This window comes from Piliocolobus tephrosceles, chromosome X, assembly GCF_002776525.5.
Source record: "Piliocolobus tephrosceles isolate RC106 chromosome X, ASM277652v3, whole genome shotgun sequence".
Lineage (NCBI taxonomy): Eukaryota > Metazoa > Chordata > Mammalia > Primates > Cercopithecidae > Piliocolobus > Piliocolobus tephrosceles.
Window position 1 is genome coordinate 89,398,487 of NC_045455.1, and position 17,617 is coordinate 89,416,103.

A 17,617-nucleotide genomic window follows, 5' to 3' on the forward strand; every position below is an offset into this window, starting at 1 on the left:
ATCAGAAAACAATGAGAATGGACAGGAAATAAGAAGGCACAGTGAGAGGTAAAATTTATAGAAATTTTACCTGGGTGCAGTAGCTCATGCCTGTAATCCCAGCACTTTGGGAGGCCAAGGCAGGCAGATCACTTGAGGTCAGGCGTTAGAGACCAGTCTAGCCAACATGGTGAAACCGTCTCTAATAAAAATACAAAAATGAGCTGGGCATGTTGGTGGGCACCTGTAATCCCAGCTACTTGGGAGGCTGAGGCAGGAGAATCTCTTGAATCCGGAGACTGAGAATGCAGTGAGTGGATATCATGCTACTGCACTCCAGCCTGGGTGACAGAGTGAGAAAGAAAGAAAAAGAAAGAAAGAAAAGAAAGAAAGAAAGAAAAAAGAAAGGGAAAGAAAGGGAAGAGAAAGAGAGAGAAAGAAAGAGAAAGAAAAAGAGAAAGAGAAAGAAAAAGAAAAATAAAAGAAAGAAAGGAAAGAAAAAAAGAGAAAGAAGAAAGGAAAGAAAAAGAAAGAAGGAAGGAAGAAGGAAAGAAGGAAGGAAAGAAAGGAAAGAAGGAAGGAAGGAAAAAGAAAAAGAGAAGGAAGGAAAGAAAGGAAAGAAGGAGAGAGGGGAGAGCGAGCGAGGAGAGCGCTCCCGAGGGCTCAGGAGGTGACCTCATAACCAGATCCACACATCCTGAGAATGCGTTGGGGCAGGAGGACTTAAAATGGAAACATGAATTCAGCTCCTAGAAATGACCACTACTGTACTGTCAGGCCTATAAGGACAGAGATTCCTCAGTTATTTTGTTTTAGAATGTTTTCATATCATTGAGTTGGGTTTTTAAGAAAAAAATGTTAGTTTTGTCCCTAATCTTCTGTATTTTCTAGAGGAGGAAAACGGATTATTAGGGATATAACAGTCAAATCCTCAGTACAACACAGAATAGGAATTATTCCAGCAACTGAAGGCTCACCAATAATATCTTCCAATTAGAAAGGTGTCTGTGTTTCATATCTTACATTATGGTACCGAGCGTAACAGGAAAAAGGAACCATATCTAAGACTCAAGTCCGTACTCCATTATGGAGACAGACACACAGATAACGTTAATGAAAAGTGAAGAGATTTCTTCAGAGGCTACTTGTTAACACACATTTTAAAATTAAAACAAAAACCCTTTGTACATATAAAAAAATACAGCTGACTCCATGTTTTGATTTATGAAAAATAAATTTATTACATAACACCTTGTTTTTAACAATGTTCAATTATTTTTTATTCAGAATACTTGTGTCATTCATGTAAAATAGTTTGATACAGTACATTGTATGTTATAGGTTTTTTTTTCCTCAAAAATTCTAAGGCTCTCCTACTCCTTCTCCTTTGCTGAAGTAAGGGCACCCTAAACAACGTGCGAACAAGTTTTCAAAAGGAAAATTAACTGAACAAAATCTTAATAGCACTACACCAACCAGCTTTAAAATCAGGACGAAAATATTTGAATTGGATGCCGCACCTTTTTAAGGAAGTTATCATTCATGCTTTTTTCATCTTAAAGCATGCTCACAAATCAGCAACACCAACAGGAAAAATAAAACACTGTCTATGACAATCATTTTAGTTTGTTTGCTGAACCAAACAGGTTTATATCAATGACAACATATTTAATTACTATCAAATAGCAGCTTTAATACCAGTCAAGTCATAGATTGAAAATAAAAACAAACTTATAAGTCGGAAGTTAATCTTTGGGAGTTTTGAAACCTTTCTGGAAAAACTATGTGGCTTTTTGTACTTTCAAAAAAATCCAAGCAATATTCTTGGTCAGAAAACACTGATTAATGTAGAAAATGAATCAGCCCACTGATAAGACACTAAAAAGAAAGGTGTACCAAAATAATCTCATTTTGAGTCTTGGTTATTTCGTTAACATATACTGTATGTTTCAAGTACCAGTTAAACTTTGTGTCTGTGTGTGTACTATTGGTCAGATAATGTTGTTACACTGAAAAAATTCACCACATACAAAGACAAATGCTTGCCCCTAGCACATTCACAGCTTCAACTGCTACAGACTGTCACTGAAAAAAATGCATTGGTCAGTCTGAACCATGTCAAGTAAACTATGGAAGTAGCAAATCCACAACACAAACTGTGCTAGCACTTTCTTTTCAAGTCTAACTCCAAAATAGGTACAACTTGGAAGCCACTACCCCAATCTGTGAAAAGTGGTGGAACTTGGCTACTGGACATTTTGAAGATGTGGTTGTACAGTACATTCTCATGGCCCATACCAGGTTCCCGCGGAGAGCTGCACAGTCAGCCCTGCAGCATTCGCAACAGTGCATGGACAAGATTCCGATGCAGCTCAGTACCGATGTGTCTGATGTGAGTACTGTGGAGGCTGCTGGGAGGTAGCTGAGTATCCCATGCTGCTCTGCGGCTGTGATGTGCTTGGTCCAGGGTTGGGATAGGCAGCATGTGGATTGGAACGCTGGAAAGGAGATGAGGGAGAAGTGTGATTCAGGTGCTGCTAGGGGAAGCTCAATCCCAAGCAGCAAAACTTGTATGTGATTGAAGCGTCATTATGTTTCAAGGAAGAAAGGATGTATAGGTTTTGTGCTGCGTACTAACTTCATAATGGAAGACAAAAGCCCCAAATATTTCAACATCCTCTTCTCTTGAGGAAGGTCAGAAATATTGCTAGTAAATAATATTAAGCCTAGGTTTATTACTATGCTGTGCAAATACTTTTTTTTATAGGAGTAACCCCTTTTTATGCTGCTTTGTATCTGCTTGGTAAATTTGCTTGAGATGCTTACATGGGAACTTGATGTATACATAAAAAATTTAAAGCTTATTTATATGCTTTCTTCAGCAGAAAACTCCCCCCCAACACACATGACTAAAGAATAAAAATGAATATGATAAGAGAAGGTATCACAGAATCCATTTCTTTGGCATTAATACATTTTTATGCCCTTTACTTTTTTTTCTTCTGAGGCAGGGTGTCACTCTATCACCCAGGCTGGAGTATAATGGTATAATCATTGCTAGGATAATAGGTATGCACCTCCATGCTCAGCTCATTTTTAAACATTTTTTTGTAGGAACAGGGTCATGCTATGTTGCCCACGTTAATTTCAAACTCCTGGCCTCAAGTGATCCTCCCCCTCAGCCTTCTAAATCACTGGGATTACGGGCATGAGTCACGGTGCGTGGCCCCTTTAAACTATTGAATCTTATTTTCTGCTACAAGTTTATATACAAAAGTAAAAATATAACCACAGACATGTAAGAAGGATGGTATTCTCAATTCTAAAATGGCACAAAGAGAAAGAATGTGATGGTTTGCGGTTCTCTAATTTTGATCTGTTAGATTATTATTCCCATTCTCACACCTCTCTCTCATACTATTTGTTCCCAAGACAAACACTGTAAGATTAACCAAAACTGGGCCGGGCGCTGTGGCTCACGCCTGTAATCTCAGCACTTTGGGAGGCTGAGGCGGGTGGATCACAAGGTCATGAGATCGAGACCATCTTGGCTAACACAGTGAAACCCCATCTCTACTAAAAATACAAAAAATGAGCCGGGCGTAGTGGCGGGAGCCTGTAGTCCCAGCTGCTGGGGAGCCTGAGGCAGGAGAATGGGGTGAACCCGGGAGGCGGAGCTTGCAGTGAAACACGATCGTGCCGCTGTACTCCAGCTACCAAAACTTAATACTTCTCTCTTTGAAAGCATATTTAATAAGTCATATAATTCCAAATTCCGCCAATCCTAGCAAAAGTAACATTTTTAAAAAGAGTGGACACATGCAATTATAGTCAAATACTATTTTAAAAATCATCCACAAAAAACCATGGCAATCCAACAAAGCAGCACGGCATCACTTTCTCGGCTCCAGAAGCAAAGGTCAGAGCACTGCTCTGCTTCATTCTAAGGACGCCATCACCTTAGTGTGCAAACACATTCGTGAGCCAAGAGGGACGCACTCTTCCCATCTGGAAAGGGAGAAAAAGATACTGGAACCAACAACTCCCATAGCTGTCTGCCCTTGGTGTCCTTGTTTAGCTAACTGGAAGAGAATTACGACTCCTAACAGCAATGATTTCCATGGTGTGACGGGCTGGACTTCTCCCCTAACCAAAGGAAAGAGTTAATACCTCATTCTGAAAGTACAGCAACGAGCACTCGGGACCTTATCAGTTTAATAACATCTCTTTTTCTCTCTCTTTGTGTGTGTAAATAATTCTAATTGGTCAAATTTTCAGTATCCGTCCCACACTGAAACCTAGTGTAGTTGGGAATATGGTTAGAATACGCAGAAGAGAAGAGGAGGTGGTATACAATATTCAAAGAAGGTCTTTCCACAACGTGACTGACAAAGCCATGACAGGATCCCTAAGTCGGCAACATAACAGCCTTTGTGGTCAGATCCAAGTATGAGTCCTGCATCTACAGCTGGCTTGCTGGGGATCCATGTGAAAGTTACTTAACCTCTACAAGCCTCAGTTTCCTGAAATGGCTACAACACTTCACCTCCCAGAGTCATCTCATTTAATCCTTACTACAGCTTCACACTGACCATTATCCATAGTCTCAAATGGAAACTGAGAACATCTGAATCACTTACTCAAGGATACAGAGAAGTGACCAGACTGGGATCTGAAAGCCTATGTTCTTGATCACTGTGGAATATCGTTCCAAAACAATAGATATCAAGCTCCTACCATAAGCCAGGTGTCAAGACACTTCATGTCTAATCTGACAACAGCTGCAAGTTAGGTTTTACTAGTTTCATTTTACAGATGAAACAGAGCCAGGAGATATTATCCTGCTTGTCCAAGGTCACACAGTTAATAAATGGCATCATCTGTATTTGATCATTCCAAGTCCGGTTCAAAAGTCTAACCCCTTGCTACCATACCACTGTCAGGACTTTTCCATGCCAATAACATTTCATGTTAATGTGTTTCCCTGGGTATACAGACCAGTATTTCTCAATTAAATCACATTTTCCCACAATCATAAACCCACATGTAAACACTGACATGCAGTCAATACCAAATGAACTTGCAATACCTGATAGTCTGAGGTCATGATAAGTCCACCTGAGGTAGTGGTAGGAGGAACAACTCTCACTTTCTTCAATGGGGGTCCCTGTGTGTGGCTGCTGTCTTGATTCCCTGGGTGGCCAGTTCCATTCGTGTGGTTATTGCCCTGCTGCTGCTGCTGGTTCTTCTCAATTGGTTCAACAGAAAAAGTTCAGCTCAGAGGGAGAACAAAATACACCCACAACGGAAAACGTTATGGAGGCATTCACGAAACAAGAAGCTGCCGCCAGTACTTTAATACTTACTTTGTCTCCTTTGTCATCAGGTTCTTCTTCCGTTAAAAATTCTCGTTTTGGGTAAGGGATTTGACAACCGGCAAAAACGCTGATCATAAGAAAAAGAGAAAAACCATTTCCGGTATACTAATCAATATTCCAAATGCTTCACTTAGGAAATTCTCATTTTAATCTTTTTAAGATGAACTTCGTCTCCGTATTTGCAAATATAAGCACCCTTCATGTAACTGTGACAAAACAAATCTTTTCTTTGTAACCAGTAATATTACAGCAGGCTACTCGAGGACTCGAGCTGCATACAAATGATCAATAATCATCGAGGATGATGCAGCTGTCTTTTTTTATCCCAGCATTACTCTTCTATCACTCCAGCCAAAATACAGAGTCCAGCTGAAATATGTGTCACCAAAGACAATTTTTGTTTTACCCTTCCTACTACATTTATTAATAAAACAAAAGATGGTATAGGGAACACATTTGGGAATGATATTTGCAATTTTGGAACATGAAACTGTAACTGCAGACAGTAAGGAGCTACAGCATGCATAACCAGCCTGTCACTGAATAGCTGGATCACTGCTGACACTAATGCAATCAGCATCTCATAAAGCCAGAGATGAACACGAAAGCCCCAAATGACACTCTAATCAGCAAAGCTCACTTTTGCTTGTCCTAAAGGATTTCCTTGGGTTCCCATATAAAAGGAGGAGCCACTTAGAGTTGACAACCAGAAGAAAGCATACTGCAAGAACTCCATCAAGTTGGTGAGTTAACTAGGCCACTTACTCTGATGTAGGAAGTGGGTCTTCTAAGAAATAGGGATCCTGCATAGCCTGTTCTGAGGTAATTCGCTTTATTGGGTCCATGGTAAGCAACTTCTGAAGCTGAAATCACAAATCATAAAAACATGACTGTATTGCTTCTCACATTGATCTTTCAGCACATATGTGAAGGGGATATATATATTTTTTGGTGAATAACATCACAATTTGGAAAATATTTATTCCCCCAAATTAACAACAAAACTCCTAGTTGTTAAATTTAATGTAGTAATTCACACTTCAGTCATTCCAGGATTCATAATCTCACTTGTTTTACTCTTGCTTATGTTCTCTGACTAAACAAATGATACCCCCCCATTATCTAAATTGCTTTATCCAATTTAGAACAGGACCAAACTTAATGTATTTTCTATGCTTTTTCTATTCAGATAAAAAAGCTGCTGTTACACACACAATACGCTAACACATGTAGCGATTCATATTTCGATCCGTTAATTAAAACTGAATTAAATAAAAAAGTCAATCTCCCCATTACACCAGGCACATTTCAAGAGCCGAATGTGGCTCGTGGCTATGCTGCTGCACCGTGCGGATCACCACAGAAAGTTGTACTGTGCGGTGCTGTTCTAGTCTAAATAAAAACGGTGATACACAACTTATAAAGTAGAGTTGTGTGGTGAGACTCTGAAAGTCGACTGCTCCCTTCAAATCCTGACTCAACATTTATCAGCTGCATGACATTGGATAAGTTACTTAATATTTTTGTTACCTCATTTGTCAAATGGAGATTAAAAATAGTGCCTATTATCACAGGCTGGTTTCAGGATTAAATGAGTTAATACATGGAGAGCAATTATAATGGTGTCTAGCATAAAGAAAGTACTATGTAAGTGCTTGCTGTTATTATTACTGCTATAAATGCCATGCTAATGTGAAGATTCAGTATTTTTTAGTTAAAACATAGGTCATTCAACTGGATTCTAATATGTGGTCTCTTAGTTTATACTCTGATCTAATGCAGTGGCTTTCAGACTTTAGGATGCATCAGAATCACCTGGAGAACTTCTTAAAATAGACTGCTGGGCCCTCCTCACAGAGTTTCTGATTGGTAGATGTGAGTAGGAGCCAAAAGCCTGCATTTCCAACATGGCCCTACATGATGCTATGCTGCTGGACTGAGACTGCACTTTGAAAACCAATGAACTAACAGACAGACACATTAAGACTTAAAAGAGAGGTCAGGCGTGGTGGCTCATACATGTAATCCCAGAACTTTGGGAGGTCAAGGTGGGCGGATCACCTAAGGTCAGGAGTTCAAGACCAGCCTGGTCAACATGGTGAAACCCCATCTCTACTAATAATACAAAAATTAGCTGGGTGTGGTGGCAGACACCTGTAATCCCAGCTACTTGGGAGGCTGAGGCAGGAGAATTGCTTGAACCTGGGAGGCAGGGGTTGCAGTGAGCCAAGATTATGCCACTGCACTCCAGCCTGGTGACAGAATGAAACTGTGTTTCAACAACAACAAAAAAGACTTAAAGAAAGATGACAAATTTTAGAGGATAAAAAGACACTTTTTTTTTTTTTTTTTTTTTTTTGAGAGTCTTGCTTTGTCACCAGGCTAGAGTGCAGTGGCACGATCTAGGCTCACTGCAACCTCCACCTCCTGGGTTCAAGCGATTCTCCTGCCTCAGCCTCCCGAGTAGCTGGGACTACAGGCACACGGCACCACACTCAGCTACTTTTTGTATTTTTAGGAGTTTCACCATGTTGGCCAGGATGGTCTCTATCTCCTGACTTTGTGATCCACCCACCCTGGCCTCCCAAAGTGCTGGGATTACAGGCATGAGCCACCGCACCCAGCTGACACAATATATTTTAAGATGCAAATAAAATGCTAGAATGGTGAGATTAAAGTTTAATTTTAATGATCTGATATTTCAGAGAAAGCACAATTTTATTTTTAGGGTTGAAAGGAAAGGCCTGAATTTCCTATTTAAAATACCCGACAGTTTTAATGGAATTATAATAGGGCTTTCCTAAGGGACTACTCAAGATTACCTCCAATTAAGATGGGTCACCCTCGTAAAAACAAGCACATAAGCTACAAGGAGGGTATATCTCTAGAGTTTTAGTGGTGATGGCAGGCAGAGTCATCTTAGACTATAATGAGTAGCAGGGAATCAAGGAGAAGAATAATTCCCTTAAGTCATGACTTCTAATCTTCCGCCACTATCATTATTTTATTAGAATCAGTAAGTCCATAATTTTGAAGGATCTAACTTAAACCTCTGATTTGGGTCCTACTGTAAGTATATTATAATAAAGCATTCTTTGGATAGTACATTGTGTGCTAATATGACAGGTTAAGGATGATCTTTTAAATTGTTAAGATATGAAATATATGATATAAAATGTGAACTGATATATTAGTAAGTAGAAAATGCAGAAGGAGAAGCAGTAGAAAGAAGAAAAAGGAGAAACAAAAGTAGAAGAAATGTTTGCCAAGTGGCCTGGTTGCAATAAAGGAAACTTTAACCTCTTCAAGGTGAAAGAATTCTCATTTAAGAACTTAGGAATAAGGATCAAAAGAATTTCAAGTCAAGCAAAAGACAACCTGCTTCCCCAAACTCCCCTTTTATGTGTCATAAACCTTTTCTGAAAACATAAAACTGAAAAACATTTTTAATTATTATGCTGTAAAAATGGAAACTTTATTGTACACAAAGTTGGTAATGGCTGAATTTCATCACAAATTACCTTGTTAGTGCACAGATTCAATTAGATTCTAGGTTAAATCATTTTTCCATTACACACTGATAAATATGGCATCTATCACATTCTTCCAGAAAAATCAAATAACACATACAATTGCTGAAGGACTGTTAACGTTTAAGGTTATAAGAGGTATTTTGGAAGTTAAGAACTTTGTAAACAGTCTTTCAAAGAGCTGAAATACAAAACAATCTATCAATAGTGAGAAGTATTTTCTTCTTGATACTTCTCTGAAACTTTAAAAATTTTAAAGTGACAGATGAAAAACAATACATGTAATTTTATAAATGTTTTGACAGATTTGTTACCATCACTATCTTTAGAAAATCTAACGTGACCAAACATTAGTCTGTCAAACCATCATATGAGTCTGGAAAAGCAAATATTTTATTGTCTTTATTGGTATGCACTAACAAGCTCTCTGCATTTACCATGAAAGCACTCTGTGTGCTAGCTAAGTAACCATATAAATTGATCCAAAAAAGCCTCAGTTGGGCTAGTCAATTAAGGAAAAAATGCACTTCATTAATACTGTTTATCTAAAGCTTACCAAGTGGAATGCTTTACTATCTGGTTTAACTTTATGTTTTTCCATATACTTGATAAGGCTGCAGTTGGTATACCTGAAAGAGAAATACTATGAAATAGCTATATTAGACTTGAGGTTAATTTTACATTGGCTAAAGTCCTTCTGATAAGAATTATTTTGATCATAACTGATATACTATATATTGAAAAGAGCATGAGCATAGAAGGAGTAGAATTAAATCAGTTTTATATTTCATTCAATATCCACAATGGTCACTTTTGAAAGGATACCAATGATTAAATGTAAGACAAAAGGATACCAATGATTAAATGTAAGACAATTTCATGAATAACAGATACTAAACAGTTTTTTCTTAATATGAATTATATTTTAACAATTATTTTAAATAACATCTGGGTCAAAAGTTTAATTCAGCCTTACCAATAAGTGTAAAATACTTTTGTCATAGGTATATAAACAAAACTCTCCCAATCCCCGATTCTGCATTGTAAACAGGTGAAATATTCATTCTTCTCTGTTAAAAATTGCTTAAAATTACTGTAACCTAGATTGGTAAGCAAGTGGCTATTAGCAAAGTGTATTTATTTAGACTCTTACTTATTCAGCTGTGATACTTCTAATGTCTAGCTTCCAAAAAGTAGTAAATATGGAAAGAAATGTGTTTTATATCCAAATCAGCTGCTAATATTAGTCACTTTTGTATATAATCATTTAAACATCTTAAGAAATAAAGACTGTCATCATGAAAAATATTTACTAGAGTAAATAAGTAAAATTATTTATTAGCATAATCTTATTATGTTGAATATTCAGTCTTACACTGAGTATTCTGGTAAAGCAGAATCCAACAAGGGGTCTTTTTTTTTCCAACTTACGTGTTTCTTCTGAAATCTTTCATTAATGTTGAATGCTCAGGCATCTTTTTTATATCTTCCCAATCTTTATCTGTGAAATACATTGACACATTTTTATGTTGCCTAAGTTCCTATTCGTGAGAATTTTTAAAAAGGTTATTACCACGTTCATTACACTTCCTATACGTTCAACCCCCATAAAAAAAAGCTCAGTCTTCAAATAAATGTTCAGCAACAGCAAACATCTTCAACTGTAAACATAATTCCTTATCCCTTGTATAACTTTAGATATCTGTTTATCTTTTTAAATTTCAAACTGCAAACTTTCTGCATGTTTTACTATAAGCTGCCTCAATTTCTGTCACTAGAGAAGAGTAAGTTATAAATATTTCTATTTATCTTATTAAATGTCCTATTTCTATTAGTAAAACTGCTTATTTTCCCTTTTCTACCAAATTTCTTGGTTGAATCAGCAATTAATTTCTTCAATGAGAAATCTAAGATCTTCCCCTCAGTGGCTTTAAATTGTACTTCTTTTTATGATACAGCCCTCCTTTTTTCACCTTATTAAATATATTTCTTTACATAAGCAATCAATGTAAGTGGTAATAACTATTTGCAGAATAGGGTAGGATATAATGAGTATATTAATAAGTGGGTTGGTACCTTGGCTAGTCTCAGTAACATTATCCAAAACAACCTCAGTTCCTAAATACGTTAAGTACAAAACGTTTCAGCTACTTTTCCTGGCATCAGAGTTGCTCAAACAATACATGCTACATCATTTGTTTTCTCCATCACTGCCAATGGGTTTTCCTGAGAGTCTACTAGGTGCACAGGGCTGTCAGGGGCAGCTTAATAGCACCTTTAGTATTTTTTTTTTTTTTTTTTTTTTTTGAGACGGAGTTTTGCTCTTGTTAACAGCCCAGGCCGGAGTGCAATGGTGCGATCTCGGCTCACCCCAACCTCCGCCTCCCTCCCGGGTTCAAGCAATTCTTCTGCCTCAGCCTCCCAAGTAGTTGGGATTACAGGCATGCGCCACCATGCCCAGCTAATTTTGTATTTTTAGTAGAGACAGGGTTTCTCCATGTTGGTCAGGCTGTTCTCAAACTCCCAACCTCAGGTGATCTGCCCACCTCGGCCTCCCAAAACCTTTAGCTTTTAAATGGCCTTCAGAGGCTTGCTTTTCTTTGAACTTACTTGTAAAAATATTTGGTAACTATCTTCCAAAGACATCACATATTGGAAACTAAACATACACTTACACTCCTAAATGGAATTTTCTCCTTAACTATTTCCTTGCCCCAATTTCTCTATCTTATCGACTTCTCAAGCTAGAAATCTTAAGATAATCTTTTAGTTTTCCCTTGCTTATACACTTCCTATAAAACATTTCCATCTGCCCTTTTTTCTCCATCCTTATCACTCTCACTTTATGTCTGCAGCACTGCTACAGCTGGTTTCTGATTTCACTTACCTTTTTTTAACTGAGTTTTACCTACCACCACTTTACTAATCTTTCTAAAATGTAGCATAAATCATGTCTCTAGTACTGAAGAACTTATCATGGCTTCTCATTCTTTAGCTGTCAAATCTAACCTCTGCTGCCTGCTTTCCAAGCTTCCCTATAAACCACCCTAACCTCTGAAACACACATGAAGAGTCGCTGACAGATGTCCTCACCACACACATTCCCTCACAGGAGCTATGCCTTTCCCGTGGGCTCAGAAATGGTGGACACATTCAGAAGCAGGAAGGAAAGAGAATTCTTCTGTCTCTACTCAAACCACACCTACTTTGTAAACATTCTACATATGGCAGTACAATGTAAACTCCAAGAGGGCAGTAATCATGTCTGTTACATCACCGGTAACTTTTTACTTAAGACAGTGCCTGGCACATGGCAGGCACTTAATAAATATTCACTGAATAAATAAAATTCCTATCACAACAGAGGTCTTCTTCAAACTGGTGACCAATTTTGGAGAAAGGCAGTATCTGTGTAGTTATTCTGCATTTACTGATAATTAACACCCTTAACAAAGGAATGTAGAATTAAAAGTCTCAGGTATTATCTCTATTAGTCTTGAGTTTATAATGACCTGAGAAATATTCCTAATAAGAAACACTTTCTACTAAGTACTTGACTAGCCAAAATTTAGGTGTTTTAAACAAATTCTCATTATTCTGGACCTCTGAGCAGTTTCTGGTGATCACTGTCCTGTAGTATAACTAGGGATTGAGAGACAGCTGGAGAGATCTAATGCCAGGGATGGGATGCATGTAAACCATCTCTCTGTTGCAAAACAGCAGGCTAACTCACCACGGAGTACTACGACTCTCACTCACGTTTTGACTGTTCTTTTTTTTTTTTTTTGAGACGGAGTCTTGCTCTGTCGCCCAGGCTGGAGTGCAGTGGCCGGATCTCAGCTCACTGCAAGCTCCGCCTCCCGGGTTCACGCCATTCTCCTGCCTCAGCCTCCCGAGGAGCTGGGACTACAGGCGCCCACCACCGCGCCCGGCTAGTTTTTTGTACTTTTTAGTAGAGACGGGGTTTCACCGTGTTAGCCAGGATGGTCTCGATATCCTGACCTTGTGATCCGCCCACCTCGGCCTCCCAAAGTGCTGGGATTACAGGCTTGAGCCACTGCGCCCGGCCATGACTGTTCTAAGAGAAGACTTAAATGCTATTATTCAATATAATGTGATTCTGTATAGTGTCCTAAATAGAAATAAGGCTCAAAATTTATATTTGAATGCCAAATAGTGGCAGTATTATATGTGCTGCTAGAAAAATATTTCTACTACTGAATTCATTTATAGTTTCCACTATAAATGAGCTAAGGTACCTTTTTAATACAGATATTGCAAATATTTTATCATTTCAAATATCAAACAACAAAACAAAAAAGCAAAACAAGATGAAACAAAAATACAGTCCTTAAATTCAGGAAAACCATAAATATTTTCATGGCAATATGTAAACTCTACAAATTTTGCTGTTTCTACAGATCTTTGATAAATGCAAGTCAAAAAGCAAAGACTTGAGTAAGAGTAGCTTCATCAGCTAAAAATATATACCTCTCCAATGAAGACATCTAAATTCAAACAACAGTGATTTTTAAACAAAAACAAAAATGAATAATGTGTACCTGCAGGAAATCCCATTACATTGAATATTCTGTCCAGCTGGTCATGGTGATAAGGATTACTAGTTTTGATGTCCTCTTGTCGACAGTGAAATATTGGTTCTGACGTTAGTAGTTCTGCAAATATACACCCTATAGCCCAAATATCTTTAAAACAAAAAGAAAAAAAAAGAAAAAAAGGCAAGGAAAAAAGAAAAAGAAAGGTGGAAAATAAAGTGGTTCTTTCCAAAAGAAAATGCAATTTTATTTTCTTGGGGAGTGTCTTTTTTCTTTCTTTCCCTAATGACTCATATTAATTCCTAAGCAATTATAATTACTAAATACCACGAAACATTATTGTAAGTATATATTCCCATGCCATCCACCCTAATTTTTCATTTTGTATACCTCCATGTCACCCAAATGGTTTCACTCTAAGCCCAGTTAAATGTACTGGCTGGATTCTGGTAAGTTTTCAACGTCCCAGATGATACCTTTTCTGTGAACTACAGTAAAGCTGCATATGGAACTACAACCAAAGAAAACCAAACAAAAACAAACGGAAAACCCAAACAGTATTTGAAATTGGGCACTCGCCTAACACAATCGGCATAAATTTTTGTGATAGAATATTTTTTATTTACTTGCTAATTTGCAAAGTCTAATAATTACCCTCTCATGTTAGCACTAATAAGTAAGGGGGTATTCCACCAAGAGACAATGCCCAACCTCAAAAACTCTAAGAACTAACAGCATTTCTACTTTAACAAAGTTTTCCTTTCAAAGTGGTTCTTGATGCCATAAGCAGTGTCAGATTTTGCAAATTTAAGTATTTAATACGTAGGACAGGAAACAAAAGCAAAATATTACTGTTAACATGGATTATAAATTCAGCTGGGTGTGGTGGCTCATGCCTGTAATCCCTGCACTTTGGGAGGCTGAGGCGGATGGATCATGAGGTCAGGAAATCAAGACCAGCCTGGCCAACATGGTTAAACCCCATCTCTACTAAAAATACAAAAATTAGCCAGGCATGGTGGCATGTGGCTATAGTCCCAGCTACTCGGGAGGCTGAGGCAGGAGAACTGCTTGAACCGGGAGGCAGAGGCTGCAGTGAGCCGAGATTGCGCCACTGCACCCTAGCCTAGGCGACAAAGCAAGACTCTGTCTGAAAAAAAAAAAAAGCGGGGAATTATAAATTCAAATGAATTATTGACAAAAGCCAGGCAAATGGGTTTCTCTGTACACAACAAAATGAATTCCTTTCATTCACAAGATACAGATTTACTTTCATTCATATTGACTTTGTACTCAAAAGAACTATTAGTAGAGGTAAGATCTATTTGCCAATTTAGAATTTAAAGCTGAAAATATTTCATTTCTACTCTTAACAAATCCTACACTAAGTACAATGGTGTGCATATAGCAGACCCTCAACATATGGTTTTTGACTGACCTAACCAATACCTGTGACAAATATAAATAACCAAAGGGGACAAATAAAAATTACTATTTTATCAAAGCTGATTGTTCAGATATGTTAATAACTGTCACTGAAACAGGAAATAAGGAAAAAACCTAAAATGAGAATTCCTTAATTCCAAAACTGGAATAGAGAAATTTAATTTAATATAGAATTACACACATTTACATTTCAAAGTAACAAGTTAATCATCTATTTACTTAAAGATTCACACTGACTGCAGCAAGTGATTTGAACAAATGACATCATATTCACGTATCAGACAACCAAGCCTAGCTAATACCACCATATGGGAAAGTCTCATCAGGAAACACAGGCTATAACCTATTTTGTTTTTGGCATCAAAAGGTGTATGGGGAAATTAATTATTTTGTGATTATTCTTTTCATAGGGGTACCCCCTATAGATCTAACCTTTGATAATCAACAGCCACATAGGCAGCGAAGTAGGATCATAAAAAGATGATGGATGGCTTTGCATGTTTAAAATTCTACTTACAGCACACCCAATAAACACTGTACAATTCATCTGGTTATTAAAAATTCCAAAGAAGAAAATAAAATATGTAAAGGAAGATGAAAGGTAAGTAGTTTAGCTATAATTAAAGCTACACTGCTCTTAGGTGAGCATACTGGCATATGCCTGTAGTCCTAGCTACTCAGGAGGCTGAGGCGGGAGGATTGCTTGAGCCCAGGAGTTTGATTCCAGCCTGGACAACATAACAAGACCCCATTTCACAGGAAAAATGTACGCAAAGCTACACTGCTTTTGAAAGAAAAAGTCTGGTCATCAGGAAAAATAGTTTATTGAACCTTAACTCCCTCCCATCTAGTAACTCTTCTCTCTTTGTATCTGCTATTCTCTCTCACCTTTATCCATCTTACCTTTCTTCCTTTCTTCAAAATCCTGATCCATACATTAATCTTGAACTTTGAGTCCGCTGATCCAAGGCTATTATTTCAGATAAATTTCTAATTCTTGTAAATAAGTTTCTTTTTCCTACCTCGTCTTTTTTTTTTTTCCAGATTGTGCCCAATTCATGGAAAGTCTCTTTAGTGTTCACCTGCCTGCCAAACTCCTTACAAAATGGCTTTCCCAATTAAAAACATATACATTTCATCTACTTCTCAAAACGTGTGATGCTCATAGGTAGTCACTGGGCTAAGCAGGCAAAAGAAACAGTAGGAATTGGCATGCTGCTATACAGACCAAATTTGGGAGGAGAAAAAGAATTTGCTCAATAATATTTGAATCAACAAGTGTAGTAATAGTAAGCTTCTTGTTTTGACAAAAGGGAAGAGATTCTTGTTTTCTCTATTTAAATGTATATTTCCCACTTAGCAGAATGCCTCACATTTAGTGACTATTCAGCTATTTGAGGACAAACACCTGAGCTTAAAAGCCCATACTTTAGTAAGACTTTTTTTTTTTTTTTTTTTTTTGAGACGGAGTCTCACTCTGTAGCCCAGGCTGGAGTGCAGTGGCGCGATCTCGGCTCACTGCAAGCTCCGCCTCCCGGGTTCACACCATTCTCCTGCCTCAGCCTCCTGAGTAGCTGGGACTACAGGTGCCCGCCACCACGCCCGGCTAAGTTTTTTGTATTTTTGGTACAGACGAGGTTTCACCATGGTCTCGATCTCCTGACCTCGTGATCCACCTGCCTCCGCCTCCCAAAGTGCTGGGATTACAGGCGTGAGTCACCGCGCCCGGCAGTAAGACTTTCAAGACTACTTTAGTGGCACTGAATTAGAGATTGATATCCCTTTTTTAGCCTTCTCCCCAAAGTAAATCAGACAAAAAAATAAATAAAAAACAAAACGCTCAAAAGTGAATTAAACTTTGTTCCTGGGATTACAATATTTACTAACCTATGATTTCCTCTCTTTGGTTTAGTGACTCAGCTTGCAGTTCTGCACAACAGAATAAACGACCACAGCACTGCAATCTGTTTGTAGTAGAGGAGGAACAGGTGAGTTTGATGTGTTCTGATCATATTTTTTCCCCTATGCTTTTGCTCCTTCTTAGTAGCTTCAGTAACAGATTTAACCCCTCTGCTAAATGGAATGTATTCACCAATTATTTATATGTTCAACTAGAAAGGCTCTTCTATCACCTGCTCACAATTCAACTCTCAAACAAGGAAGTCAAAATACTGGGGAAGTTCTTGGTAAGCAGCTTTAATGGTGGTGTGAGAAATTTGTTGAGCATTTTACTCAATCTTTAGGCTACCTTTGCAGGAGACAGGAGGAATGGGGTTGTGTGGTAGAGGCTGGTATTAAGGAAAAGGTTTCATTTTGTAATTCCTTATTCTTATTTTTATTTTATTTTTACTTTTTATGAGACGGAGTCTAGCTCTGTCGCCAGCCTGAAGTGCAGTAGTGTGATCTCCGCTCACTGCAACGTCCGCCTCCCGGGTTCAAGCAATTCTTCTGCTTCAGCCTCCTGAGCAGCTAGGATTACAGGCACCCGCCACCATGCCTGGCTAATTTTTGAATTTTTAGTAGAGATGGGGTTTCACCATGTTGGTGAGAGTGGTCTCAAACTCCTGACCTCAAGTGATCTGCCCGCCTCGGCCTCCCGAAGTGTTGGGATTACAGGTGTGAGCCACTGCACCCGACCTTATTTTGAAAAACTTAAATTAAAAATGGTTTGTGTATATTATAAATTTTGAATCAATGTTTCAATAGAAGAAAGTGTTGTCCAAGATTG

General features: G+C 38.0%; 1 protein-coding gene across 6 annotated transcripts in view; it reads right to left on the bottom strand.

Moving 5' to 3' along the window:
- Window positions 1–1,194: 1,194 nt before the first annotated feature.
- CDK8 (cyclin dependent kinase 8) overlaps window positions 1,195–17,617 on the bottom strand; it is a 147,242-nt gene continuing 130,819 nt past the window's right edge. For 2 of the 6 annotated variants that reach the window (XM_023190300.2, XM_023190294.3), the window contains 7 exons: window positions 13,450–13,593; window positions 10,319–10,388; window positions 9,444–9,516; window positions 6,123–6,220; window positions 5,346–5,424; window positions 5,069–5,227; window positions 1,195–2,477 (listed from right to left, as the gene is read on the bottom strand). In XM_023190300.2, coding sequence (XP_023046068.1) covers window positions 2,352–2,477; window positions 5,069–5,227; window positions 5,346–5,424; window positions 6,123–6,220; window positions 9,444–9,516; window positions 10,319–10,388; window positions 13,450–13,593 — 749 coding nt within the window. In that variant the 3' untranslated portion in view covers window positions 1,195–2,351. The remainder of the gene's footprint in view (window positions 2,478–5,068; window positions 5,228–5,345; window positions 5,425–6,122; window positions 6,221–9,443; window positions 9,517–10,318; window positions 10,389–13,449; window positions 13,594–17,617) is intronic. The other 4 variants (XM_023190295.3, XM_023190297.1, XM_023190296.1 and 1 more) reach the window with 4 other exon arrangements.